Source organism: Egretta garzetta, unplaced genomic scaffold (assembly GCF_000687185.1).
Source record: "Egretta garzetta isolate BGI_Z169 unplaced genomic scaffold, ASM68718v1 scaffold534, whole genome shotgun sequence".
In the NCBI taxonomy this organism is placed as follows: domain Eukaryota; kingdom Metazoa; phylum Chordata; class Aves; order Pelecaniformes; family Ardeidae; genus Egretta; species Egretta garzetta.
Window position 1 is genome coordinate 319061 of NW_009259534.1, and position 27795 is coordinate 346855.

The following is a 27795-nucleotide window of genomic DNA, read 5'->3' on the forward strand; positions in this document are numbered from 1 at the left end:
TCATCCAGATCATTGATAAAGATATTAAACAGAACTGGCCCCAGTGCTGAACCTGGGGAGTACCTCTTGTGACTGGCCACCAACTGGATTTAACTCCATTCACAACTCTTTGGGCCCAGCCATCCAACCAGTTTTTTTCCCAGCAAAGAGTACACCCATCCAAGCCATGAGCAGCCAGCTTCTGCAGGAGAATGCTGTGGGAAACAGTGTCAGAGGCTTTACTGAAGTCCAGCTATACAACATCTACAACCTTTCCCTCATCCACTAGGTGGGTCACCTTGTCATAGAAGGAGATCAGGTTAGTCAAGCAGGACCTGCCTTTCATAAACCCATGCTGACTGGGCCTGATCACCTGGTTGTCCTGTATGTGCCATGTGATAGCACTCAGGATGATCTGCTCCATAACCTTCCTTGGCACCAAGGTCAGACTGACAGGCCTGGAGTTCCCCAGATCCTCCTCCTCAGTTAGCCAGGAATGCTGATAAATAATGGCAAGTGGCTTGGTGAGCACTTCTGCCATCTCCCTCAGTACCCTTGGGTGGATCCCATCCAGCCCCATAGAACTGTGTGTGTCTAAGTGGTGTAGCAGGTCACTAACCACTGAAGTAACCAAGAACGTAACTTGATCTGGGATCAGGTGGGTGAGCTTGGCCTCACCAAATGGTGCTGAAGGAGTGCCTTCTGCAGGAGGGTTTGATTTTTGTGATGGCAAAGATGTTCTCAGTAAGATTGGCCATAGGGGACATGAAGGCCCACAACTTTCCTCAGAGGATCTTCTGAGAGGAAAGCTGTCCTTCTCAAGCTGGGCGCTCTCAACGGTGTTATATCTTACCCTGCTAGGTGTGACAAGAGAAGCTGCATTTCTCTTCTAGTGTAAACAAAAATTGTGGGGTGTTGTACAGAAATGGCTTAGCCTGGCATCACTGAGTTGAGCTGGTTCATCTGGGTTGAACTGTTTCTACACTTCAGCATCTCTTTTCACCCTCCAGGGTGGAACAGAAGAGCGCTCACAACGATCCCACACACACACACCTACACATGGGAATCAGCACCAGCATGTAGACTACATTTCTGATTGAAGAGAATTGTATAATGTCTGTCTGCATCATCTTCCATCTGCTTCTCTTACCACTTCAATTGCATATGGCATTATGTGCCCCTTCTGTGCTGTGCTCTGTTCTTTTGCCGTGTCTAGAAAGCAGGGAGAAGGTACAGCACATCAATGGCAAGGGAAAGGTTCCTTCAATTCATTAGCCTATTTTTTCTGATTGTACACAACACCTAGGAGGATCTTTAAAATAAAGGGAAAGCTGTGTTTTAATGTATATGTGAATTTTTATGCAGTAGACAGCTTTGTTTGCTAGCATTTTAACACTTACTAAGGGCTAAATATGCTCTTGAAACATGGTCATACAACCTCAGCACCCCCACACTCCGAAAAGAAATAAAACAACCCAACGATTGCGTGTCCTTTGAGAGGGAAGCAGGTTTGCAATAAAATCACAAAGAAGTGGTTTCATGGCTGATTCTGAAGCTGGCAGTAGCCAGATGTGGAGAGTTTTAAAAGGGACTGGGCTTTTTAGAAGCATTTGCTACTAAAAAATGTTGATCCAGTTCCTGTTGCCCTCTATCCAACAGACAGGAGCTCTCTGGCAGGACACTATGTGCTTACTCAAAAAACCCGCAACAGCTGGAGATAGACACATCAGAGAGCTGCGTGACACCAAACTCTGTGGACTTCTGGATTTTTTTTTTTTTTGAGTGCTTTCCTCTGCAGCCCTACCAGAATCTGTAAAACCAGGCCGAGAGACAAATACACTGGTGCTGCAGTTTCTGCCTCTTCTCACCCTGTGACAAACCCTGTGACACTGGCACATCCCACGCGGCTTTGTGGTATGTGTTGGCTGGTCCGTGCAGCAAGGACAATTTGTAGTCTGATTGGCGGAAACTTTTATAATGCAAAAGGAAGCAGATGCCAATTTTGTGCTGGTAACATTGACTTGCTCTTCAGCAGATGAGCTTTTTCTGGTTGTTCTCAAGTTTTAGACTTTTCTTTCTCACACTTGGCTCTGTAGCAACACATTAAGAACTTGAAGAGAAGTTTTATTTTGGTTTTTTTTTTTTTTTGCTTCAAGGTAGGAAATCCCCATGAGGAGATTCACTTGATTATAAACAAAAAGGAGTTCTTCCAAACCCAGAAAAATGCCTGGTCAAGGGGAGGAACATTCAAAACTGTTTATGTGCTGCCCTCGTCCCCATGGGTAGGATGGCAGGTTTGTGTTTGCTGCACTGAAAAAGCAGTAGAACATAGATGCCAACATGATGGAATTACCCCAGCCTGGTGACCCGTATCATGACCAGGATCAGACAGATGCACTTGAATGGCTTTGTTCCATACATGTTCCTCCCTGATGCCCTTCAGTGTTTGCCTCGTGTCAGACTGCCCTGACTATTCTACCTTCCAGCAACGCTAAAATGCAAATAAAATTAAGCCCAGAAATGTACGTTGGATGTGCCCACCAGCCACGCTGGAGGTGGGGCATTCAGGCTGGGATAATTGAGCCCCAGGGAATGAAGCTGTCCGTTGTAGGCTACAAAAATGGGAGCTGGGATATTTAGCCATAGTGGTGGTTCTGAGGTTTATTTTGTCTTGAGTTTGGGTTGTGTGTGGTGTGTAGTTGGGGGCTTTCTGTCTGTTTGAAGGCAAATGTTAGCACACTCCTCTGCTATTCAGGACATGTTTCTGGGCTTTCGCTTTATTCTGCTTTGTCATTTTCTGTTGGCATAGCACGCTACCCATCTGGCACAACACCGCGCTTTGTGCTAGGAATCTGAATGCTGAACTTGCAGAAGATAATACAGTCTTAGGACTATTTTTCATTGTAACGCTTTTTTATATTGTGTCTGCCCTAAAGGGGAAAGAAAGCAGCCATCGTCAGTCTTGTCTCTCCCTTTTTTCATTCAGAAATGAAGTGTAATAAATGAAAGTGTTTTTCATAAAGAGCACATATATGACAGAGCACATTGTGCTTTCCTAAATGAAAAGGAAATATTTGAAACTAAACTTGCCTGCTCTTGTAAATCCCTGTTGTCTATCTTCTCTTTGGCATTTGAAAGCTGTTTTGAAGGCAAAGGAACGCTTCCAGGAACATATTCAAAGCTATTCCGCTCTCGGTCTGCTAACACTGCATTTTAAACCCTTTAATATATATTTGAATGAATTATGGCCAGCATATACAAGTCAGAAATGACAAGGCAGTACGTAAGCATAGCGTATAGCTTTCCTTCCCCCTTCGGTCATCCTGGGCCGTTACCTGAGTCGGGCACTAGGCTAGGGCTGTTTCCTGCCCGTCTCAGACTTCCCTGCACAAAGTAGAGCATATCCGCTAAGCCTAGCTCTTCCCATGCTCACCTATGCTGGCCAACTCCTTACTCTGTAAATAGACAATTAAGCAAATTAGGGACCAAAATATGTCTCCACCTGAATTAAGACTGTGTAAATGCAAGCAACTCTGTAACAGTTGGTTAAAAGCATTTATTAACATGCATGTTGCAACAGTGGTGGGGGTGATTAGGTGTGTGCGGTTTAAATCTTTTCGTTTCTACATTTGAATGAAAAAGGAGAATCAGCCCCAGGATGTCTGAAATGTGCAGAGCAGAAACCAAAGGCCAGTATGCAAAGGCAGCTTAAAAATTTCCTTTACCTACCTACAGTATCTTCTGGTTTAGATGCTTCGTTAAAATGCGCTTTCTGCTTAAATGAACGCTCTCCTGCCTCTCAGAGCCCCTCATGGGCTTTCAGTAGCATTTTGCACTCACGGGCAGGGTGCCTCAATCTCCCCTGAGACATAGTGTGGATCAGAGGCACTTGCCTTCCTTTACCCAGGGTAGCCTTTATTTCTCCGCCGGAACTCGGCAGACTCCATTTCTGCACACCTCAGCACAGGGCTGGCTCCTTTTCTGGTCAATCCCCTTGGGACACCCGCAACAGCAGCCAGGCAGAGTGGCAGAACCCAAAGCCCTCATCTTCTCCTGGCGTCTCCTTGCTGTGGTTCTTGGCAAGTAGGTCTGGCAGCGCTACTCCTCCAGCCCCATCCACCATCGGCATGTTCGTTGACGTTGTGGCTGTGCTCCCATCCTCCGGGGTGAGGCCTGGGGCAAGGGCAGCAGTATGGGGAAATAAGACGGTGCAGCAGGTTTCGGGACCTGCCATCTGTGAGCGCAGCCTGTTACCTTAGGGGACTGCCCACCCCCCAAAGCACCCCTGGCTCCCCATGACCACTGCAAGCTCCCTGAATGCTGCTTCAACCAACACCATCACATCGTGTACCCACAAGGGACTAGAAGCCTCCCAGGCAAAAATATCTCTTTTACCATAGCAGTAAGGATGAGCTGTGTATAAGCCCCTCTGAAAGGGCTCTGGCACTGAGTTCAGGACTACCCTCCAGTGCTTGTCCCATGTCCCGCCGGCAGGCACAGCAGTGCAGAAATGATGCGGCATGCTTGAGGAGCTCATTCAAGATCTTTAATAATTCACATCCTCCTTCTGCCAATTAATATACCCAATGCAGTGAGTGGAGCTATCAGACCATTTTGTATTGGCCAAAGAGCTGTCCCAGAGTCTCAGTCCCTTGTCTGTCATACTTAGTTGTGGAAATTATGATGGCACAAACAGAAGTTTAGCCAATGCAAGGTAAATAGAAGACAGAGTTGAACCCTTAAGGAAGAAAATAATATTTTCATTTACAGGTTACTGGTAATAGTAGCTCAGAGAAAATAAATTTAACATTCAAATCTTCCCCTGTCATACATAGCCAGATTTATTCCTAAATGGAATGTTTTCAAAATTTCCAGTGGCATTTCAGCTGTTCATTAAAGTGTACTGTAGAATATGGTGATGATTTATTACCCAGCTATAAAAGCAGTAGCAATCATTACAAATGCAAACCTTGAGTTGTGTCTTTGTCTATGCTTTAAATCCTTTTTCTCCCCCCCCCCATCACTTCATCTAGTGAAAAAATTATTCTAGCAATCAGTAAACAAGGAGCCACCTCTTCCAACAGCTGCCAATATCCTAGTCTGTTTTGTACAACAGATGGGAGCTATGTGCAGGCTAAGATGAATGGCCACCTGTAAAATATGGTTCTAGTTATAGAATCATAGAATTGTTTAGCTTGGAAAAGACCTTTAAGGTCATCAGGTCCAACCATTAACCTAACCCTGCCATCCCACCACTAAACCGTGTCCCTAAGCACTCTCCGGACGAGGGGAAATGGTCTGAAGTTGTGCCAGGGCAGGTTTAGGTTAAACATTAGGAAAAATTTCTTCACAGAAAGGGTTGTCAGGCTCTGGAATGGGCTGCCCAGGGAAGTGGTCAAGTCCCCGTCCCTGGAGATATGTAAAAGATGGGTAGATGTGCCAAACTGGGCAGTCGTATAGTCAGGAACAAAACTAGTCAGAGAAAGAAGACAGCTGTGCTGACCACCCATATCTGAAACAACAGGGAAACATTTACTGTCAGGGATGGATGCCTGTGTTTCAAGCATAGTTGGGAAAACGTTATGCAACACTAATGCATACAGAACATTAATTTCTATACCTTTTGTGGTGGCTTCCCATGACACTTGGAGCATCTGATACGATCTGGCTGGCACAGCAAAATCTTGCTGCTGTGGGTACCTGCATCTTGTCCTATTGGTTCCAGTCTTTAAAGGGCACCTGCCTCAGCACTTGCAAATTTCTGTCTGGCAATATCTGTGCACTGAATTTGATGATGTGCTGCAATCTTGTGAGCTCAGCTAATCAGTGAGCAGCGACAGCCCCAGGTGACGTATTTGACTAACTGGCAGCTAATCAAGCATATTTGAATTTTGCATGTCACATATTGGCAGCAAACTATTCACAGCATATTCATAAAATACATTTTGAATTAATTTAAAAGAAATGCATTTTGGGCAATGCTTATCAGTTTACAGATCTGCAGGGTGGTGAAGTAGCTCACATGCATCTGAAAAATTCTCTGTTGAATTATTCATTCTATTTTATATTTTTTCATTTTTTATTTCTTTATTTTTTATCAAACAGCAGAAAAATTTTTTCTAAGAGTTCCACGGTCAGTGTTAGTTATCAAAATGAAGCTACCTGCAAGTAATGGTCACCTTTTCATCATTTGCTCTTCCTTTTTTTGAGTTTGGAACACCACTAATTATGATGTCTACACAGCTTTCTACTTTTGTCATGTGGAATCAAAAGGTGTAAGGAGTCAAAGCGTATGAATATGGCTGTTGTGAGAATTGCGCTGTACACACAGTGACAATGGCAAGCAAAGGCTTTATCTTCATCTTGTGACAGGAATATTGAGTAAATAGCATAAGTTTATGTGTTTTTATTAGGCAGGTAATTAGCAGCCAGAGAATATGGTGTTGTAGAGATGACCTAGATTTTATTACAGTATTGTACTATTCAGAAACAGACCCAGTTTCTGAACTACTTAGGTGTGCGATTACACAATGGAATTGTCCTCCTAAAATACGTTGACAATTACCAGAATTGTGCATGCCACTGGGAAATTGCTCATACTAATTACCATCGTTAGCTACTTGAATACAAAATATCTGCAAATGCTTGAGGAATTAGGCATAAAATGGATTCTCTTTCAGGTCAGCTGTGTATGTATTTCTAAAGACTAGGGGACCCAGATTAAGTCTGTAATTAGGTTACAGATTTTTTTCTTTCATATACCTGCAAACATCCACGTGAGATTTACATTTAAAAATGGAGAATTTAATTAATATTTTAATTTGTTTACTTCATAATACTTGGAGAATATTGAAGGTATTCCAATAAAAATATTGAAGAATCACCGTTTCAATTCTTTATCCATTGATTAATTGTTTAAAAAGAAATATCCCCAAAATGAATTGTATTGCATAAGGGGCATGCCATGGATCACTCTTTGTGACTCACATCTGTATAGGATGCTTCAGATTTTAAAGGCAGAACTTAGCCAGCATTTTCAGAGGATATAAAACATCTCACAGGCGGAGGAGTGTAGCTACACTTTATAACCTTTGCTAGTTGACTCTAAGCATATATGGCATGAGTACTGCAGTTTGTGCATGTTACCTGTGGGGTTTTCTTTTTGTTTGTTTCTGATTAGTTGTGCATCTCATCTGTCAGTGGTATTGGAAAGTTGGGGAATCTTATCACTTCAGAAATACAACTGTGGTTTTTAACCTTCTAATTTGACATCAAGTCATGTAAAGCTACTTCCCTAGCCTACATTTTCTCAACTTTCAGCTTAAGCCAGGAATAAAATAAAATTTAAAGCACATCAAACTTTACGAGGTGCAACAAGTTCTTGGGATAATTTCCCAGGTTGAGTTATACTATGAGTGCATTTGCATGTTGTGTATGATCTGCCCACCCTATTTACCCATAGACCCTTAAAAGCTCCATGAGAAACAGCCCTGTTACATGGGTACGTACATGGGTGTCAGAGTCACGGCACCAGCAGGTCTGATCAGCACCAGGTTTTCACAGAGGAGCAACCCTTCAGAGGAATAGAGCCCCTACGGTTCCTACAAACTTCATTTCAAGAAGTACATGTTCAGCTGATGTGTTTAGGATCATGCAGCCCATCTTACTTTGGGCCTCTCTTTTCTTTACCCCACTCCTGGTGAGGCCATTTAGATTTGATGAAATATCCATTTTCTTTCTTTTTTTTTTCTTTATTTCTTTTTTCCCAATCCTCCCAGGATATCCAGTGAACACTCACCAAAGCTTCAGATCCGGAGCCACAGTTACCTGAGGGCAGTGAGCGAAGTCTCCATCAACAGGAGCCTGGACAGCCTGGACCCTGCAGGGCTGCTGACGTCCCCTAAGTTCCGCTCCCGTAACGAGAGCTACATGAGAGCCATGAGCACCATCAGTCAGGTGGGTGACACGCACCCGCGGTGGCCCAGAGAGCAGTCACCATGCTGGACAGCAGCCGAGCCCCTGCAATAAGAGAAATTTGGGTTTTCTTTAAGTGGAATCAAGCTGCAGCATGCCACGCATTTCCAAAACATTTTTAAGAAAACAGATATGTTTTCACACAATCTTGTTTTTGAGAGGGTAACATTTGATAATGGCATAACATGCCCTTTGCAAATGGAGGAGTGGCACAACATGCAATTCATTTGAAGGAGCAGTCTAATTTTTTATTTTTCTTTTCCAAAAGCAGGTGCTCATCAACAGTGTCTTTAAACAGGGTTCTCTTAAGCATCTTGTGCTCAGTACCTGAAATCAAATTTTTTGGAATGCCTCCAAAGTGATCACATGCTGAGTGAGAAGCTAAAGGAAAATTAAGTCCGTAATATTTTGTATTTCATAATTTTGGTATTTTATTAGAATTTTTAAAACTTTCTTTATGCTATTGTACACATTCTTAACCCCAGACACTTCTGAGCTTTTTACCTATATAGTACAAATGTTGCAGTACATATATTAAGTGCAAAGGCATTATTGCCCTAAAATTCTGTAAGATCTCTTCATGCTCATTCTAAACTAGAAAAAGAAGAATGGCCACTGTGACACACATGAGTTGAAGGTAGGGAGGCTCTACAGAGGGATCTGGACAGGCTGGCTGGATGGTCTGAGGCCAATTGAATCATAGAATCATGAATCATAGAACTGAGGCATGCATGAGGTTCAATGAGGCCAAGTGCTGGATCCTGCACTTGGGTCACAACAACCCCATGAAACACTCCAGGCCTGGGGAAGAGTGGCTGGAAAGCTGCTTGGCAGAAAAGGACCTGGAGGCATTGGTTGACAGCCGGCTGAATATGAGTATGCCCAGGTGGCCAAGGAGGCCAACAGCATCCCGGCTTGCATCAGAAATAGTGTGGTCAGCAGGACTAGGGAAGTGATCGTGCCCTGTACTCAGCAAGTACAAGGAGGCCAAGGGGTGACCTTATGGCTCTCTACAACTGCCTGAAAGGAGTCTGAGGCCAATTGAATCATAGAATCATGAATCATAGAACTGAGGCATGCATGAGGTTCAATGAGGCCAAGTGCTGGATCCTGCACTTGGGTCACAACAACCCCATGAAACACTCCAGGCCTGGGGAAGAGTGGCTGGAAAGCTGCTTGGCAGAAAAGGACCTGGAGGCATTGGTTGACAGCCGGCTGAATATGAGTATGCCCAGGTGGCCAAGGAGGCCAACAGCATCCCGGCTTGCATCAGAAATAGTGTGGTCAGCAGGACTAGGGAAGTGATCGTGCCCTGTACTCAGCAAGTACAAGGAGGCCAAGGGGTGACCTTATGGCTCTCTACAACTGCCTGAAAGGAGGCTGTAGCCAGGTGGGTGTTGGTCTCTTCTGCCAAGTAACAAGTGATAGGAAGAGGGGAAATGGCCTCAAGTTGTGCCAGGGGAGGTTTAGAATGGATATTGGGAAAAATTTCTTCCCTGAAAGGCGTGTCAAGCATTGGTACAGGCTTCACATGGAGGTGGTTGAGTCCCATCCCTAGAAGTATTTAAAAGACTTCTAGATGTGCTCTGGGACGTGCTTTATTTGTGGACTTGGCAGTGTTAGGTTGATGGTCGGAGTTGATGATCTTAAAGGTCTTTTCCAACCTAAACAATTCTATGATTCTATGACACGTTGAGTTTCTGAGTTTTAGCATCATAAAATAGCTTGTCCTTGCATATAACATGCTTGTACAGTTGCATTGGTCAGGGACAGTTCTGAAAGAAATGCAGAAGTGCCAGAACTCCACAGGGCAGTGGGCCAGTAGTTCATCTGCTAAATCCTGCAGCTGCTTGGTATGATTTTTGGCTTGTTTGCTCAAGTGGATCATTTGGACAAATCACTTGGAAAAAAAAGAATTTTCTTACTAGTCCAGAAGTGTGGCAGGGCAGGATTTATGGTGCCAGACACTGGCCCCTTATTATTGGCATGTCAAGTCATTGCAATATCAAAAAACCACATGACATCATTGATGCCAGGACTTCAGCTGTGGCCGTAACAAATATATGCGCTGTTCAGAATGGAGCTATAGTTTGAATTTCTGTGGTATTCTATATTTGGGCATTGCAACCTGAGTATTCACCTGTGTTTTTTATAGTGAGGCGCTTTGCACAGGTTATGGGCTGATGCTCTAGAAAGAGGGTCAGAATGTATCTAGGAGGAAACAGCACTGAAATTCAGGTCTAAGAGGCAACTCTATGAATGTTAGGTTAGGGTAGGGTAGGGTAGGGTAGGGTAGGTTACTTATTTAGCTGGATGCCTACCACTTATACAAAGCTGTCTGCCAATGACTGAGTGTTATTTGCCAATATGAAGAAGTTGTGAGGGGGTTTTATAAGCATTAATTCAGAGATCTTTCTTTGGGGATATGGCTATTCTCCACCACTGTAGGACTGTTCTTGATGATGTACTACCCACTACTCTTCCATGCTCTTTTAATCAGTTTCCCTTTGAAAAAAATATTTTCTGCTCTCAGAGATTTCCCTTTTCATTCACGTGTACAAATACTCGGCATAATGTTTTCCTTGGTAAAATTCATCCTGGAAAAGAATTTCTAATTTTTTTTCCACCTCCCTAATGCAGTCTTATCTTCTCTTACAGTCTTGGCCTTTTGCATGCTTGAAAACTAACAAAATCCTCAAGTGATGCTTTCCAGGTGCCTATTTCCTGCAGTGATAATTATTGTGCTTAATGCCAAGCTCAGGGCTCTATTCTCAGTTTAGAAACATGAGCATCCATTACGAATTAAGCTGAGGTAAATGGTTTCCAGGTTTGTGAGACCTGCAGCAAGGCCACATGCTTTTAAATGTTCTTTAACCTGCATGAGTGCAAGTCTTTGTCACCACCTAGTGTCTGCTCCACAAAGGGTCTAAGGATTCCCTTGCATCTCTCACTCTCAGCCAAAGGGGTCAGCCCAGAGATGTGGTTATACATTTTTCCCCTGCAACAAAGCTGGTTCCCTTATCAGGCTCCCCTTCCCAACTGCTTGTTACCACTTCTACACTCAAGCTTCCCAACCCCTCGGGTTTATTGCTGTGATTGCCCGTGGGTTGCATGGATTGCATACCAGGGTTAACCCGACCTGGTTTTTTTCTCACACACACCCCCAAAGAGTGATTTTTGGTTTTCAATGTAAGGGTCATAATGTCCAGAGATTCAACCTCTGCTATGGGTCCAGGGTGAGATAAACCAGATGCTGCTGTGAGGACTATTGGCTTCCCACTAGTCTCGGCAGGAACCAAGAGCCTGAACTCTGCTGAATCTCTGTCTAAAGCCTCTGGCTCCCTTTTTTGTACTTTTTTTTTTTCCCCTAACACTTGTTGCTTTGTAAAATGGGATGTGTTTGTGTGCCATTCACCTGTTTTTCATGTGTGAAGGGATCTTCTAACAGATGTTGGTCACTGTGCCACTGCAGCTTGTGAGCGTTTGCACCAGGGAGGCTGGTGTATGGGATGTACTGAACCTGACCGGTTTTTGCCTGCAGGTGAGTGAGATGGAGGTGAACGGTCAGTTCGAATCTGTCTGCGAGTCGGTGTTCAGTGAACTTGAGTCTCAGGCGGTGGAGGCGCTGGATCTGCCCATGCCGGGCTGCTTCCGCATGAGGAGCCACAGCTACGTCAGAGCCATTGAGAAGGGCTGCTCCCAGGACGACGAGTGCATATCGCTGCGGTCCTCATCTCCCCCACGTACAACCACCACGGTGAGGACCATCCAGAGCAGTACTGGTGAGTAACAAAAAGGGAAATCCAGAGGGGTGGTGGCAAGGGAAGGCACCTTTCTGTGCAGCTCCATCAGATCGACAATGAGCTCTTCTCTGTCAGACACCTAGCCCATAAGAAATTCTGTGTTTCACCAGGGAGCTGGACAGGCTAATCAGCCTAAAACTACGCACGGATCAAGGCTGATGCAGTTGTGGTGCCTCTTACATCCAAGCCAATTTATTCTGAGCTAAAAGCACATAGAAGGGAAGTCCAAGATCATGTCTCCTCATGCTCTCCTCCCCAAAAGAGTAATCATAATTTGGCAAGGCTGAACAAGACAGCTCTGGGTTAGCAGCTCTGCTGGCTCTTACCAGCAGAGGAGGGTCCCTCTGCTGAGTTTTTCTACAAAGATGAGGTGATCTTTGTCTTTTCTAAAAGTTGCAAGTTATTGGATGTATTGTTTAACGGCTCGCAGAGACTGTTAGAGCTCTCTAGGCCATGTCTCAGGGGTGGGAATGAAGAAGGGAAGAAGAGGTCTGCAGGTCAAAACATGCATATTCACAGCCTGCTGTTATTCCTTCTGTAGTTCAAACTATTCAAGCCTTGCAAGAGAGACAGGTTTTGGTCTAAATGCAAGACTTACTTACAAACCTTCCTTTTAATGTTTGAGGTTGCTTTTCTTTTGGAAATAACCGTGATGAATTCCAGATTCTGTCAGCAAAATTAGTGCTTAAGGGGAAGAAAAAGCAAGTCAGAAACCAAAATCCAAATCTGCCTCTCATTCAGGAAAGCAAGAGGCAGGAACCATTACATGTGTGTGCCCTTCCCGGCGGGAGGATGAGAGAGGCCCTCTTTCTTTCGACTTCTCTGCATCCATTCTACCACTTTACAGAAGCTTCATTTACTATTCATGTACTATTCATATTCATGACTAATATTTACTATTATAAGTATTTCACTGTACCTACTATTTCTTTTCCCAGTTCTCTAATTTCTGTTTTCTGTACTTTAAACTTTTGCCTTTTTGTGTGTTATCTCACAGGTGCAGTTGTTTATGCCTTGTAAGTTCCTTATCTCCCACTCCAGTCTTTTTTAAAGCCGCTTGTCAATTGGTTTATGTCATCAAAGGACACTTCCAATCCTTTTACCAAAAATGTTTGTCTTACTTCATGATTCCTTGAAAAGTAACAAGTTATGTACTATTGGAAATATATTGGAAGTACATCACAAACATCAAGGCGTTTTTAATAAATGCTGCAGAGCAGTTCTCACCTAAATCACTAACCCTTAAGAAATAGTATTCATGTGACAACATTTCTGCTATAAAAGTAGTACTTGCATGCACACAGGGTTTGCATCACACCACAAAGACAGGATTTACATAAGGTGCGTGTTACTTCATTGTACGGTATTAGTTTACGTTGAACATGTTTTGAGGCAAAAGCTGAAGGATGGGAGTTTTCAGGGATTTTTCAGTGTGCATTTGCCTTTATTACATCACCTTGGGTATCCCAGAGTGGTTTTTCAGTTCTTTGAGAACGGCTCTGTTAACACTTTTCCTTTATAAAAATAACTGTAATCATTAATCCAGAAGGCAATAACTATTTTGTCATTATCTTTATGTAAGAAGTTGTTTCTGTCACTTTGAAAAATGATGCCCGTGTTTGGGGATGATGGGATCTAAACGGAGAAGGTTGGCTCTATGTATCAGCCAAAAACACTGGAAAACCCAAAAGAGGAAGATAATTATTATAAGCTTTCTCTTGTTTATGCTCCTTTTTTGTAGTACAACCACAGAGGCCTGCTCTCTTCTCTGGGTAGCTGGCTTTATTAAAAAATCATATGAACAAAGTTACATTATTGAAAAATGTAATCCAGTGGGTCTGTCTTGGGTTACTGCTTCTGTGGTCAGTCCCTTAAAATGCAGAGAGAGTAATGATTTGCAGCCCTCCCTTTGGACATCCATCGAAGCATTTAAAAACTGCTGTAGGTATCCATTTTCTGCTGTGGGAATTTTACTGAGTTATCTTCCTTGGTTTTTAATTCTTGGGCTCCCAAGGGCCCATCCCTTGCACTGGTAGCATTTCAGACAACTTGTCTCTTTTACTACCTGACTTACACACCACTATCCGATTAATGGGGATTAGAGCTGAATTCATTCCATCCAAAAGCATCTATATCGACTACCTTGCTGTTGCCTGTGGCTGGCTCACAGAAGTGAAATAACATGAAAGATATCGTTCATGGCTTCTATTAATATCTGCTTCAATAAAATGGGAAATGGCACAACAGCTGGGCAGATGTGAAGAAAGGAGAACGGTATCTCAGACTTATCTTCACTGAGGTGACATTTCAAATGCTTTTGCGGGAGACAGAAGGGCAGTTATGATCTAAATTACGGATTTAACATCCCCAAATGAGAGAGCTGTCTCCCTGCCTCAAAAACACCTCTGCCTGTTCAACCAAGTAAGGTTCCTTTCATCAACATTAGCAATTCCCTCAGGAACCTGGCTTTTCATTCACTTATGCACAAAGCTGTGATCATACACTGATACTGGGAATTTCTTTGACTGCTGGAAGCCCAGGAAAATTCCAACCTGATGATGATGGAAAATACAAGAGAACCACCTGTCCACTGAATTCAAAATTATTCTTGCAAAGCAATGACCTTCAATTTTCCAGGGCATCTGGATAAAAATATTAAGCAAGCACTATGGACAAAAATCACACTTACCTTTTCCTGTTAGCCTATGCTACAGTGGTTGCATCCTCAGGTTTGAATTTCCTTTTTCCACACAGTGTTGGAGGTGTAGTTCTGCAATTAAGGATACATCTCTCTTGGCGTAGGTGTTCAGCTCCTGAGGATGTGCTCAATCCAACTATAGATCCAGTGCCAACGTGCTAGCTGTGGCACAGAGCCCAGCCACGGTTGACTGCCCAACTGGTGGCCTCTGCACCACCTGTGCTGGTCTTCGTGCTATCACTGCAATGCTGCGGGTTGACTGCATCTGGCTGAAACCAAGCCCAAGTGTGAAAACAGGGCTGTAGGCACAAACCTGTTGTCATCAAAGGGATGAAATGTTATACTGTGAGTGGGGAAAAAAATCTTAACCTCACCTAAGTGAAGGTTCTTCATGTGTCTGCGAGATGAGAACTTTGTTCATGAGGCAGTCTTGTACGTGAAATGAATTTTTATCCTTGTTTTTTAAATGAAGGATTTTGAAATGAAGAAGAGAAAATACAATCTTACCGTTTGATATGGAAATAGAGGCATTTGGGAAAGAAGTGCCGCGGCACAACTCCATCATGCCTTGAAAGCTAAGCAGTTGAAAAGGGCCATTCGCCCTCGCATTTGCTCAGCTCTCGGCATGGGTCAGACCCATGGAGGCAGCTTCACCCTGCACCAGTCGGGGCCCGTCCCTGGGAGCAGGGCTGTGCGGGCTGGGAGCTACAGCGGCTGTGAAGTACTGGCATATGTTATACACCATAGCCTGCACTAAAAATTACCACCCATGTCATTTGTCTCTTCAGAGGAATTTAATGAGGTGTGAGTTATGATATAATTTGATCCCAGGTTATTTGCAGATGCGACCGTTGTAGCTGAAACTCTTCAGCCAACAGATTCAGTCACTAAATAGGTAGCCTTTTAACAATTTTAAAAGTCTGTAAATCATTCCAATGAGCTTAAAGAATACAGTAATTAAGAAGCTGAGAAATTTGAAAGCAGTCTAAAGAACATCTTTCACCCACATTTCTTGTGTCTGTGTTTCTAAACCATGCCTGTGCAGCCGTGCACGTTCCTTTGCTGCAAACAAATCTTATGACATTGTGAGGGCTCAAGCATTAGCACGTATGGATACAAGTGTATAATTGAGATTGGATATGTTTAATTTGGAAATGACGCCTCTGTAATGGAGCTGGGGCAGAAACATCAGCAAAAACTCTGCACTTGATTGCAATGAGTATTTTCTCAATATCTAACCCTTGCACAGTCAGGTAAGCAGGAATATCAAAGTTATCTGCAGCAATGCCATCTGGTGATTCTCAGTAATATTGCACTTCTCCATAAAACCAAAACAAACAAAAATCCCAAGGAAATCATGCTGTGTAGCGAGCAGGTTAGAGAAGGACTAAGAGTTATCATACTATATGCTAATTTTGGTGCTTCAGCTGAGCAAGCTGTTTTCCTTCCGTTCGTTTGAACATCTGACCAAGAGAGGTCAGGTATTTTGTGGAAAATCTCTAAGGGGATGCCTAGCCAATTAAAAAAAAAAAATGCAGACAACTTTAAAAATAGACTTGTGCCAGGGAGAATTAAAAAATAAAATCAAATCCTGTGCAGAAGGAAACTGTAACTGACTGTATGCCAGCTGCATCCAAGCTCTTTTGGACTCCCCTGAGCTGTCCTCTCAGAGATTGTTCTGTCCAAAAAGAAACAAGGGATTAGGATTTCAAATTTGTTTTCCAGTTGAAGCTAGGATTGGTTTCTGGATCTGTACCAAAATTAAGATATTTCCGCAGAAGGTCTGAAGAAATATAACTAAGTTAAAGCCTTCATGCAGATGTTGAACCTTAAAATAGATTTGAAGAGTGTAGAAAACTGTTTGACAAAGAATTTACATGGTTCATTTCCTCTGTTTCCTTGAGTAATCCTGAAATGCAGTCTGCCTTTGGATCCGCTATCAAATTGCTTAAACCAGCACTTAAAAATGTTTTCCGTTACTAATGAGGAGCTGACCTTGGAAAAGAACACTGTTTCCAATTTCAGAGGCATCTGAATGTAGCTGGAGCAAGTTTTATCTTGTCTATCCCAGAAGTCAGCTTTATGAATGTTAAGCTCCACGTCACACACAAAAAAAAAACAAACACCATGTTTATGAAGCCAGTGGAAGTTTTTAATGAGAGCTACTCAGAACAGAACTCTTGCTGGAACATTTCTAACTGACTTAAAGCATGATGCAAGGCACTCATGGAAATTGCTCTGACAATAAGTGCCTGAGAAGGAGCAGGACCGAGCTGTGAGAAAGAGTCAGCCATGGAAAGGCTGCCCAAACATTTGGCAGGTTGCACCGGTCAGTTTACATGTGGTGTAGTTTTATGCAAATTGAGAACAGGAATTGAAATAAGTTTGTTAAATTCCATTTTACCTTTTGGATGTAAAGTCTGTATGTCCTGGAGGCACGTGAAACTTTGTGGTCTGAAAGACAGGCATTACGGGAATAAACATTACACATGCCCCTACTTTAAGAATACTTGGTTGTTACAGCTGGTTCTCAATTTAAGTGATGTCAGGTAGCGGAATGTATTACATCACTTTTTCATCATCCTTCCTGATTCTGCCTCTTTTCTCTGTGTGATTATGAATATTGAATTTAAACTGTTTGGTCCTATCTGAGACACTACCCAGATCTGGAGGTAGATGACCTGTGGCATTCACCCTGGTGCTTGGTGATTTGGGTTTCTTTACGACAAGTCCACTTTCCCTCACAGCACTTCAGGAAAGTGCTCAGTCTTTGCAATTTCAGATGAGGCTTGAGGTGACTTGCTGAGCATAAGGGCACAGCAAAAGCTCAGAAATTCCTAAAGAGAAAGAGTGAGAGGAAGACTTTGTTTTGTAGGGTGTGGCCTATTTGTTTTTTCCACCTCTGAAAACATAAACCTTAGAGGAGTCAAAAGTGGTCTCTAAAGTTATAAATGTGTTTCAAATGCAGGAAATCAAAGGCTTGTAATACCCTTTGGTATTCAATCTTTGCCTACTATTCTTGCTCTTCATTTGCTTGATACGCTTCTAGACTTTTGGGCTAAGGCTCTTAGTGAGGTAAGAATATGAGAAAGATTTTAATCATTCAAAACTGTGATCTTAAAATGTCTTGAAAGAATGTGTTGTCTTACTTTGTGGACATTTCTAGAAGCACAGAAAAACTCTTGCTATTTTGTTCAGATAATGCTTGTGTGGTTGGCTTCTTCAGTTCTCTAAACGACTTGGACATCTCCAAGGCTGAAAATGGGTACCTCGCACTCCAGCCCCACTAACTCTGTCAATGTCCACGTGTCTCTCATGCTGGGGAGTGTCACACTGGCCACAGACTGGAGATGTGTTCTCACCAGCATGACACCTCCCTCAAACTGCCAGCGGTGCTTTGGCAAAGGCTGCCTGGCATGCAGTCAGCCGTCTGACTGCGGGCCTTTTCTGATTCTGGGAATAGGATGGCCATCGGACCTCTAGATTTGACAGTCTCAAATGAAACAGGAAAAAACATGTTTTTTCAGGAGAAGGAGATCTTTAACAGAAATCTATGTTGTTCTATGAAAAGACTGTTTAAGATCGTTCATCTAGTGGCAGCACAAATAAAGAGGATGCAGTAATTAGTTATATAAAATGTAATGTTTCATTATTTGTTAGTCTCTTCTTAATTTCTTTACAGAAATGAAAAATTGTATGGAAGCCCTTTGCATATGTCTATATGGAATGTGCCTAAATGTATTGTACCATTAATTCATTTCCTTTGATTATACTGCACACACTAACGTGATAATAATTTCAGGTGATCAGGTTTATATAGTTTTCCCTAAAGGAGTACAGGTCATGTTTGGATTTGAGCTATGCTTTTGCTTCAGACTAGGTACATGTGTTATCAAATGCACCATTATCTGGAGATTGTTGTAGGAGTGTCCAGAGCCCCAGTTAGATGGAGACCCCCTGGTGAACTAATGCAGCGAGACAACCCTGGTCCCACAGTTGTGCACCCCACTCCTGCTGGTGTGTATGTGCTTCGTATAGGTACCCCTGAAGGAGCGTGCAGCCACGCTTGTCTGAGTATATTAAAGCACCTGAATGTCCAATGCCTAGCTGAGACAAAATACCGCTTGATTTACTGTAACAAATGTACAGGAGGGTATGACAAGCAAAATAGTAATTTGCAGGTTGCTGTGTTGGCTGAGCACTGCATGCCTCCAGTCTCATTAGCTGAGAATTAACTGTTTTCTAAGCCTATAAACAAACATGAAACCTCAGTGATTTTGCCACAATCCAAGAAGCGGTGGCTAAATCAACCGTCTCGTCTGCTCATTGCTGCAAGGCAAGTCTACATTGTGCTGTCAAGCTTAGGCTGGCTGACAGGTCTACCTCAGGTAGGGGCAGCAGTTTAGCTCAGGTCTGGTGTCCTAACAGTGAGCTCAGGTGCAGGGCCAGGCCAATGTGACTTCAATAGCTCTGACTTGGGAGCCTTGTGTATCTGCAGTTTTGGGCCCAATGTTTTCTGACTTGCAAGCAGGAATAGGAACCAAACCTCTTAGAATATGCCTGGAATTACATTGCAAGGAAGCAGATTTCCTGTAGCAGTGATGGCTTAATCACAAACTAATGGATAGAACGCGCAGCAGAATATAAAATAAACCCACAGTCAACTTTGACTTACATATTGGAGGAGGACAGTATAGCATTGTGCTGGTTTTGACTGGGAGACAGTTATTTTTTTCCATAGTAGCTTGTACGGGACTATGTTTTGGATTTGTGCTAGAAACAGGGTTGGTAACACAGAGATGTTTTCGTTACTGCTGAGCAGGGCTTACACAGAGTCAAGGCCTTTTCTGCTCCTCACCCCACCCCACCAGTGAGGAGGCTGGGGGGGGCACAAGAAGCTGGGAGGGGACATGGCTGGGGCAGCTGACCCCAACTGGCCAAAGGGCTATTCCATACCATCTGACGTCATGCTCAGTATATAAGCTGGGGGAAGACGGAGGAAGGGGGGACGTTCAGCAGTATGACTTTTAGTCTTCCTAAGTCACCGTTATGCATGATGTAGCCCTGCTTTCCTGGAGATGGCTGAACACCTGCCTGCCCATGGGAAGTAGCGAATGAATTCCTTGCTTTGCTTTGCTTGCATGCACAGCTTTTGCTTTCCCTGTTAAACTGTCTTTATCTCAACCCACGAATTTTTTCACTTTTACTCTTCCAATTCTCTCCCCTATTCCACTGGGGGTAGTGAGCGAGCAGCTGGGTTGGTGCTGGGGATAAACCATGACAAACTTTTATCCAAAATGTTGTTCTCAGGGATGGTCATTGCTCAAACAAAAGAACTCTGAGGATTAAGGATACAGTCTCCCCTAGCTGAGATGCCAATAGCAGATGAAGGGCAAATAATTCAGTTTTCACTTTATGGAGAAATGCAACAAAGACCTGAATCTTTTCTTTGTTCTGGCTTATTTCCAAAGCAATGTTTTTGTGATGGCGGTGACAGAAGTGAGCTGAATCAGTAAGCTGAAGACATGCCCCAATTTATATAATGCAATCACATTTCCAGTAATAATTCTTGCCATTTTCCTAAAATAGACTAATGTGGTTGCTTTTAACTACAGTTGTCTTTTAGGAAGCAAGATTTAGGCCTCTTTCCTGAAGGGGCTATGCTTAATGAATACATCCAATGTGTAAAAATAACTCAGGTTGTTCTTTTCAGTGTGTGCTACTGTCCAGTCTTCAGCAGTGTGCTGCCACCCACCCACAGTGAGTTCCACACAGTGAGTTTGCCAGTTCTTTCTTACCTGCACTGTTTGTCTTTAAGACAAACCTGAATATTCTGGTTGTCCTCAGATATAATAATTACACAGCTCTCTTGAGCCATAGCATATTCCAAGAAGTTACAGATGAGATATTTGGTGATGATGGGCTTTTTAAAGTGACTGAGTGATTTTAGATTTTCAAAAAACTAAGTAAGGATTTTTAATAAGTGGGTTTAATGAGTAAAGCTCTGCAGGGCCCCTCTTGTATTACAGCAATTCGTTTGGAGCTGTTATATCTCATCATGTCAGTAATTCCCATTTCAGGGCTCAGATATGATGCATTAGGTACTGGATCCAGTAAATAATTACACATTTTCATGCTTTCTAAATATGTGTTTACGCAGTGGTCTAATGTTGGCTCTTTGAAGCTATGGTGGGCTATGGGGTGCATATATAATTAACCACTTTTTGAAACAGGGACTGCCTTTTTTTCTGTAGTAATACCACAGATAAACCCAAAGGAAATGTGGCAGCAAAGAAATCTGTACATTAAAAAAAAATTACAGAAGCTCTGAAGTATACACAGAGATGCGATTTACTCTTTTTATTTCTTGCTATTACACTGATCTTAGTGCACTGCTTTTTACCATGCTCAATAACAAAGCACAATGCAACTCAAATCCTGGGATCTGGAAAACGCCTAATGTTATTTTGCAAAGAGGGACAGTCTAGCTGCCATTACAGTCTAATAGTCCCTTTTATCAAAGGCACACTGTAGGCAGATGCTGGTAATCTGTTCTAATGCTGCAACCTTTGTCTGGCCTCTCAAGGGGGAAATGGCTGTGTTGGTCTTTGGAAATTGTTTTCCGTACTGAATTTGGCTTTGGTCAGATGGGAGAGTGCTAAAATGCATTCCACTTAAAATGCAGTAAGCCATCTGAGCAAAACAATTCCTAGTTGCTCTGATCAAGGATTTGAGCTAAGCTACTAGAGAAGAAAAAAAAAAAAACCCAATAAATAATATCACAGAACTCTCTATGACAGATCTCTTCCTTGTTCCATTGAGAAAAACGCCTACTTTTTGTCTCTGCGCAGTCAAGACAGTGGTGGCTTGATAACCGTTCTTTCTGCTGTAATGATTTTTTCAAATTAATTCTGTCTTTAGCTAAAGTAAAATGTAGATCTGTATCCCTCTGGGAAGGTTTAGATGGAAGTCAGAACACTGTAATAGTGTAACAGAATAAATGCTGGCAGACTCTGTTTAAACAAAGCAGGCTATTTCTGTTTTGAAATTCCTTGCTCTCAATTTCTTTTAACTCTCTTCTCCTGAACTTTGCTAAAGAGTCAAGTAAAATGATGTACATCTGTGGTGGAAAAAAGCCAGGGTCTTAGTAGACCAAAAATAAACAAGCTATGAATAAAACCCAACCTGTCCATGAACTACTAGCCCCAATCTGCCTGCCTCAGGAAGTCCCGAGAAAATCTGCTGCTTTCCATTTTGCGTGAAGGGTAATTTACACCCAAGTGACAGAACTAGCTGTCGCCTGGTGCCGTGGCCTTACGCTGCCTTATCTCACACAGTTCCCTGAACTCTCATGTGACATTTTACCATTTGCCTCTTTCAAAGGAGGAAACAGGGGAAGAAGGTATTCAGGGAGATGGAGGTGGCATGAGGGGGAGTTTTGTGCCTGTGTTGGTAGCTCTGATAGTGTGGTTTGCAAGGCTGCATGCTCTGTTCTAGGTGAAGTCTGTTATTGTCTTGTTATGTACTTCCAAGGGAGCTGGCTCTATCCTCAAGTTAGATCATGCTAAAAGTAATATTAATGCACAGCTAGGGTCAAAATGCTTATTCTCTTTTCAGAGAAAGGGAGACAAATAAGGATAAGAAGTTTTCAGTTAAGATTTCCAATACCAACATTCACCCTTCCCAAATCTTCCTCTATGGCTTTATCCTCAGCTGAAAAGCTGCATCACATTCATCTGAAAGCGTAGAGCATCATTTCGTGTAGATGGGGGGTTGTGTTTAACCCCACATCAGCTACCTGCAGGGCAGTCCTTGTCTACACCAACACTGCAGCCTGCAGCACATCAATGTCTGTTCTGGTGTCGCGTGCTTCCACAGATTACACACAGCATTATGAATGAGAACACCCTCCCATAATGTGATTTACCTTCCCAATCACCCCCCTTTCTGGACTTCAAATATGTGCTGCAGTCCTGAGAGAACCTTTTCCTGTTTCTGTCAGTGCTTACTGAGAATGTAAATATGTTTTTCCCTTATGGAGAGCATGCACAACTAAGTTAGTTGAGAAGACTCACGCTGAGAACAGAGATTGGTCTTACGTCCTGTGAGCTTGGGTGGGATAGTTGAGTAAAGGATAAGATAATAGCCCACTCTACAGATGACATGCACCAATGGAGAAAACATGTATCTGTAAATAACTGGGAGTTAAAGAGGTTTTTACTCTTAATATTATACTTTTCAACTAGTTCAACATAACTCCTTTCGTTGGAGGGCAGAGTTTGATGGTTAGGAAAAAATGGTGAGAAGTGACGGAAGGGAAAAGGACAAGGAAGAAACTGATTTTGAGTAGCAAAGTGGGTCCAGAATAGTTTCATGAAACAGAAATATGTCCTGCACTTTAAAAATCATTTATTTCAACAAAATGTAGAATCAGTAACACCTTTCCCTGTGTGAATAGTTGATGGTGATAAATAGCTGCAGAACTTTTAACCTGAGCTTTTCCAAAATGCTTTGTCTTCTCTTTATTCCTCCATCACATCCAGCTTGGTCTGTAGACTAGAATGGAGATGGTGTGCTATCTAGCACGTTTTATTGATGCTGTTTGATCCCCCAGTGTAGCCAGTTTTTGACACTTAATTTAGAATGTGTATTCTGGTTATGATGAGTCTCCAGTTCCCCTGCAGGTAGGCGATATTGAGGGGTATGAGATGGTCATCAAGTTAATGGTGTCCAGAATCCCTTTATTGCATTCAAAAGGCTGGAAAAACTAGTGAATGGGAAATAACATGACAGATAAGAGTAGGAACTGGATAGAAAGCTTAAAGAGCTGTGGGGAATTCTGGGACCACAGCAGCAGTGTTGGAATTTCATCAAGTGAGGGGTAAGTCCTCCCCCCATCTGTTTTGCAGATACATTTTTTAATATTTTAAGTCCAATATTGCAGATCAGAGCAGTTTGTTAAGCTGCAAAAGTAAGACAGATCTTTCTTTTCCTGCAAACTCTGCTCATTGAGGGTCTAATTGTAAAAGGTGCTGAGTGTCTTCAGCTGCCAGCATCATAGAATCAGCTCGTAATTTCCATATGCCTGGTGTCAGAGAAACATCTGGTTCCTCTATTTCACTGCAGGTGCCTTTACAACCAGAAGAGTCTGGGTCAGGAGCATGAGTCTGTTGGAATCCAGTTTATGATATTTTTTAGAAGATACAAACGTAAGCGTTTCTAGTCTTTTTTCTCTTGAAAGCTTAAATCATGCAACCAGATCCTAAGGAATAATATAGAAATGGTTTGCAAAACAAAATTTCTGGGCAATCTTTTCAAATGCTGTGGGTTTTTTCTGTTACGCTGCTACAAAAGACGAGACACTGGGAAATGTCAGTGAGGTAAATATTTACACTTTCCCTATGCTTTAGTAGCAGACAGACTTGCAGCACAAGAAAAACATTTTTACCCAATGTCAAGATTGTTTTTGCCACATTCATAAATGGAAGAGACAGAAGGGGCGGCTGTATCTTTCTTTCCATCCCCACAATTAGCAAGAAGATCATGCTTAGCAGAATGAGATGGAGCAGTCCCAGGTGCCTTGCACATGTTATCCATAACATCGTTCTTGCGAATTGACCACTGCCACCATATTTCATATACATGTGCTAAACGATGGTAAAAAAAAGACCACCAATTGCAAAACTAGCATGTCTTCATTAAAGAGATTATTTCTATTTGTACTGCAACCATGTGCACTACCCACAAACCATCTGTGTTTTCTCCTCTTCAACACATTGTTTGGTACATGCATGTCCTTCGTATCACCTTTGAAGAACTGGCAAAAAAATAACTTTGCCAACTACTGATGATGATGAGAGGAAGCCTTGCTGGCTGCCTCTCCAGCATGCATGGAGAGGAGTCGAGGACTCCTTCAGGGTGGCATTCTGGCTAAAGCCTATGCAGAAGCACATGGAAGAAGGTCTTTTTATCCCAAGCCAGATCCTGTGAAATTGTAAAATATTGCCAATTACTATCACTAATCTCCAAAAATAAATAGCGTGGTTATCAAACAACATCATTGGAGTAACTGGGGACATGTGACATTAATCATGGGTGCCGGATTAGGCATACCCGCCTGGTCTAGGCTTCCCCTTCCAAAACCACTTTTCTTTTTCTCACTTTCAACGTGATATTAACTTTAACTTCTCTGGGGCTTGAGGCATTGTCAGGTTCTGATACTGAAGTGCGCTGGCTGCATTGGCATCACCTGGCATCATCTTCTACGTCTAATTTTTTCTCCTGAAAAATCTGTTATTGTTATTGGAGCATGACATTGTGCTTCTTAGGAGAGAGAAAGAAGCCCAAGGAAATTATTAATTCAAACTGTCAGCAATACCTAGCTCATTCAGCTTTGTATCAGAAACATTTCACTTGTAAAATAAAACTGCTGCGTGTTTGCTTTTTGATAATGTAGCAGGAAGAAGTGGGTATCCTTCTATTGGGGCAGTTTGTAGAAATTTTGCAAAATCCAAATTACCATACATCTTCCTCAAAGTACAGTAAGTGAGGAAGTCATGGCTTTTCCTCATACTGGAGGAAAGTGTTGCACTTCTCAAATATGCTTAAGGGAAAAGAAGATCACATTGCAAAAGTAGTAATGTCATTAAATAATTCTGTAGAAGGAGGCCTACCATGGCCTGCCATGGCCTCCTTCATGTGCTGCCGTTGCACGTCATCTGCCAGTCAGCTCTCCAACATCCACTTTAGCTGCTTTGCTGAGTCTTATCAGATTGTCTGCTTAAAATGTGGTTTTGTAAAGAACTTTGAATTTCCTGCACTTTGAATCATCTTTACTCTCACTGCGGTTTCCAATTCTATCTCCATTGAAGCCATATTTTAATACTTGGCTGATGTTGAAGGCAACTGTCATGTCTTCTCCTAGACTTGTATTTACACCATGATTTCTCTGGCTCTGTCCCTGATGACTCCCCACAATAATCAAGCCTGAGCTGTTTGCCATTCTTGGCAGAAGTGGTTAGTTAATGAAGATTTGTTTGGGGACAAGTTGAAGCTAATAGTATAGCTCATTTACTCAATAAAAACTGCTGCTTAGTAAACTATATTTGATGGCCTCATGACACTCACGTCATTCACCATTTTTCCTAGGCCATTTACTCTGATTTTTGCAGAAAGTGTCTCTCCAACCATTCTATAATACTGCTTTGGGGAAAACCAGTGATGCCTCCATACTTATTTTTGTCACATAGACTTTTATCTTTCACCATTTCCTGCCTATGAAAAACGCAGGTGTCTTTGAGTTTGTCAGCCAGCAACACCTCCAGCAAACAGTCAAACAAGACTTTTTCTTGAACCAATTCTGAGTGATTGACATTTTCACAAAAATTGAGGGACTCCCATCCAGTAGGACATGACTGTTCTGAGACAAACTGTAAAGATGTGCTGCTAGTCTGTCTCTGTCTTAAAGATGCAAATTAGAATATCTAAAAATTATAAAAGTATTTGCTGCGTCTGGTCCAGTGCTATGTGCAGAATCAATAAAGGCTTTTCTAGGGAAGAACTCCCAGACAGTGTCCCAGATGCCCTTTGCCCATCGGTTATGGCATACAGATAGTCAGAGGCATAGTTATTACAAGGCCTTTAGTTGAACTTCCACCTCTACAGCCACCTCTTGAATACAGCTGCTTTCTCTGGAATCAGTCCATTAAAGTCATATTCTATATCTGCTAAATGCATTATTGTATCCTAATGTTACTGGTCTGCAACTCTTCCTGCCGTGCAGGCATGTATTAATCACTCACGGCTGTAACAGTCATTTCCTCTCAGTTTTGCCCATATGTTAAATTTCTAGTTTCTCCTGGTTGCACGCTTGTGATTAGCATGAAGGGGAACCCTGTCCATTCGCAGCCAACTGTGCTGTTGGACAAACCGGGCAGCTCCAGCAGACAAGTGTCATTCCTGGCTGCAGAAAGGGAACGGGTTACATGGGAGGCTGCAGGAAGCAAAAAGGAGATGACAGTGTTACAGCTCTGACAACTCAAGAGACTTTTCTGGGCCCCTACTAGTAAATCAGATTTTCTCTTTCCTTCTTTTCCTTTTTATGTTTTAACTGGTGATTGTTTTAGTGGTTAGGATTAGAGTGAGGCCATCTCAGCAGACTGGATATGGGTGGCTTGTAGTAGTACTGCAGCTAGGATCACTCACCCAGTCGTGAACTATAAAATCATCACATTTGCAACATCTATAATAGAAGAAATGGGGAGAATTAGTAGAGCAGACTGCATTTAAGGAAGGAGCATTGCTCATCTAGATGCATACTAAACACAGTCCTTTTTTTCCCCTACTCTTTTTAGCTGTATATAATTATCTTTCAGACAAGCTGTCCCTTTTCATAGCGTCTTGCTTTTGTTTCCCTTTCTGTTTCATGTTGCTAATTTGAATAATTATGTAAGACTTTCTGACTTTTGGAAAGTAGAAGCACTGAGAAGTTTTCCACCCTTATAGCTGTGCTCCCGATTCCTCTGTTACCTAACTCAGCTGCTAGCCCACGGGCCAGCAATGCTAACCTATCGCAATTTCGTTGTCGCTATTTCACTGCACTGGGTAACGCTAAGGGCAATCCCCCTTCTCATTAGGCGACGTAGCCTGTTCCCTGCTTTGTGTTAATGAGCCTTTTGTATCTTCTCAGAATTACTATTTCGTCTTATTACTACTGCTCCACTTGAATTAGGTAGCAATAAGCAAGCTGTACTCCAAGCCGTGAGTTCCTGGCATGAACAGAAGCTTACAGTCAGAGGAGTCCTGTTTTGTTAGCAAAAACACAGGAATGTGATTCACAGCAACGTGATTGCTTTTGCGACAGGGCAGAGTTCGGGTCACGCTAGCAATGAACCATTGCAAAGAGGTTGCCTTACAAGAACAGCATTTGAGATTTAGAGGCTTTTGGCATCACAACTTGCCAGGGATGTGTAAAACGCATGTGTGAAATTCAATGATTTTACTTCTTGAAATGAAAACTTCTGTTACGCAGCAGCTAGTGGGCTATCGGACTAAACGAGCTAGTGGGCTATCAGCCAAGTACTGGTAAGGCGATCCCAATGCATCCTTCCACTGTCTAACCTTTAGGGAGAAAAATTACCAGGTTTATAGAACCTGATCAGCCGCATCTCCATTTTTCTTAACAGGATCTTCATTTTGCATAGACTAGATAGAAAAAGCAGATTGTGCGAGAGTGTTCCTTCTGGCCACTTGAGGAATTTAACAGTAGAATAATGGCTAATTCCTCATCCTGCATATAATTATGGCAAATTCTGCTGAGAGGATCAATTTTCTCCAGTCTCC

General features: G+C 42.5%; 1 protein-coding gene across 4 annotated transcripts in view; it reads left to right on the forward strand.

Moving 5' to 3' along the window:
- The window catches only part of DLGAP1 (DLG associated protein 1), a 143892-nt gene that overhangs the window by 37337 nt on the left and 78760 nt on the right, over positions 1-27795 (forward strand). For 2 of the 4 annotated variants that reach the window (XM_009637631.2, XM_009637634.2), the window contains 3 exons: positions 7758-7935; positions 11495-11735; positions 15716-15748. In XM_009637631.2, the coding sequence (XP_009635926.1) occupies positions 7758-7935; positions 11495-11735; positions 15716-15748 (452 nt within the window). The remainder of the gene's footprint in view (positions 1-7757; positions 7936-11494; positions 11736-15715; positions 15749-27795) is intronic. The other 2 variants (XM_009637632.2, XM_009637635.2) reach the window with 1 other exon arrangement.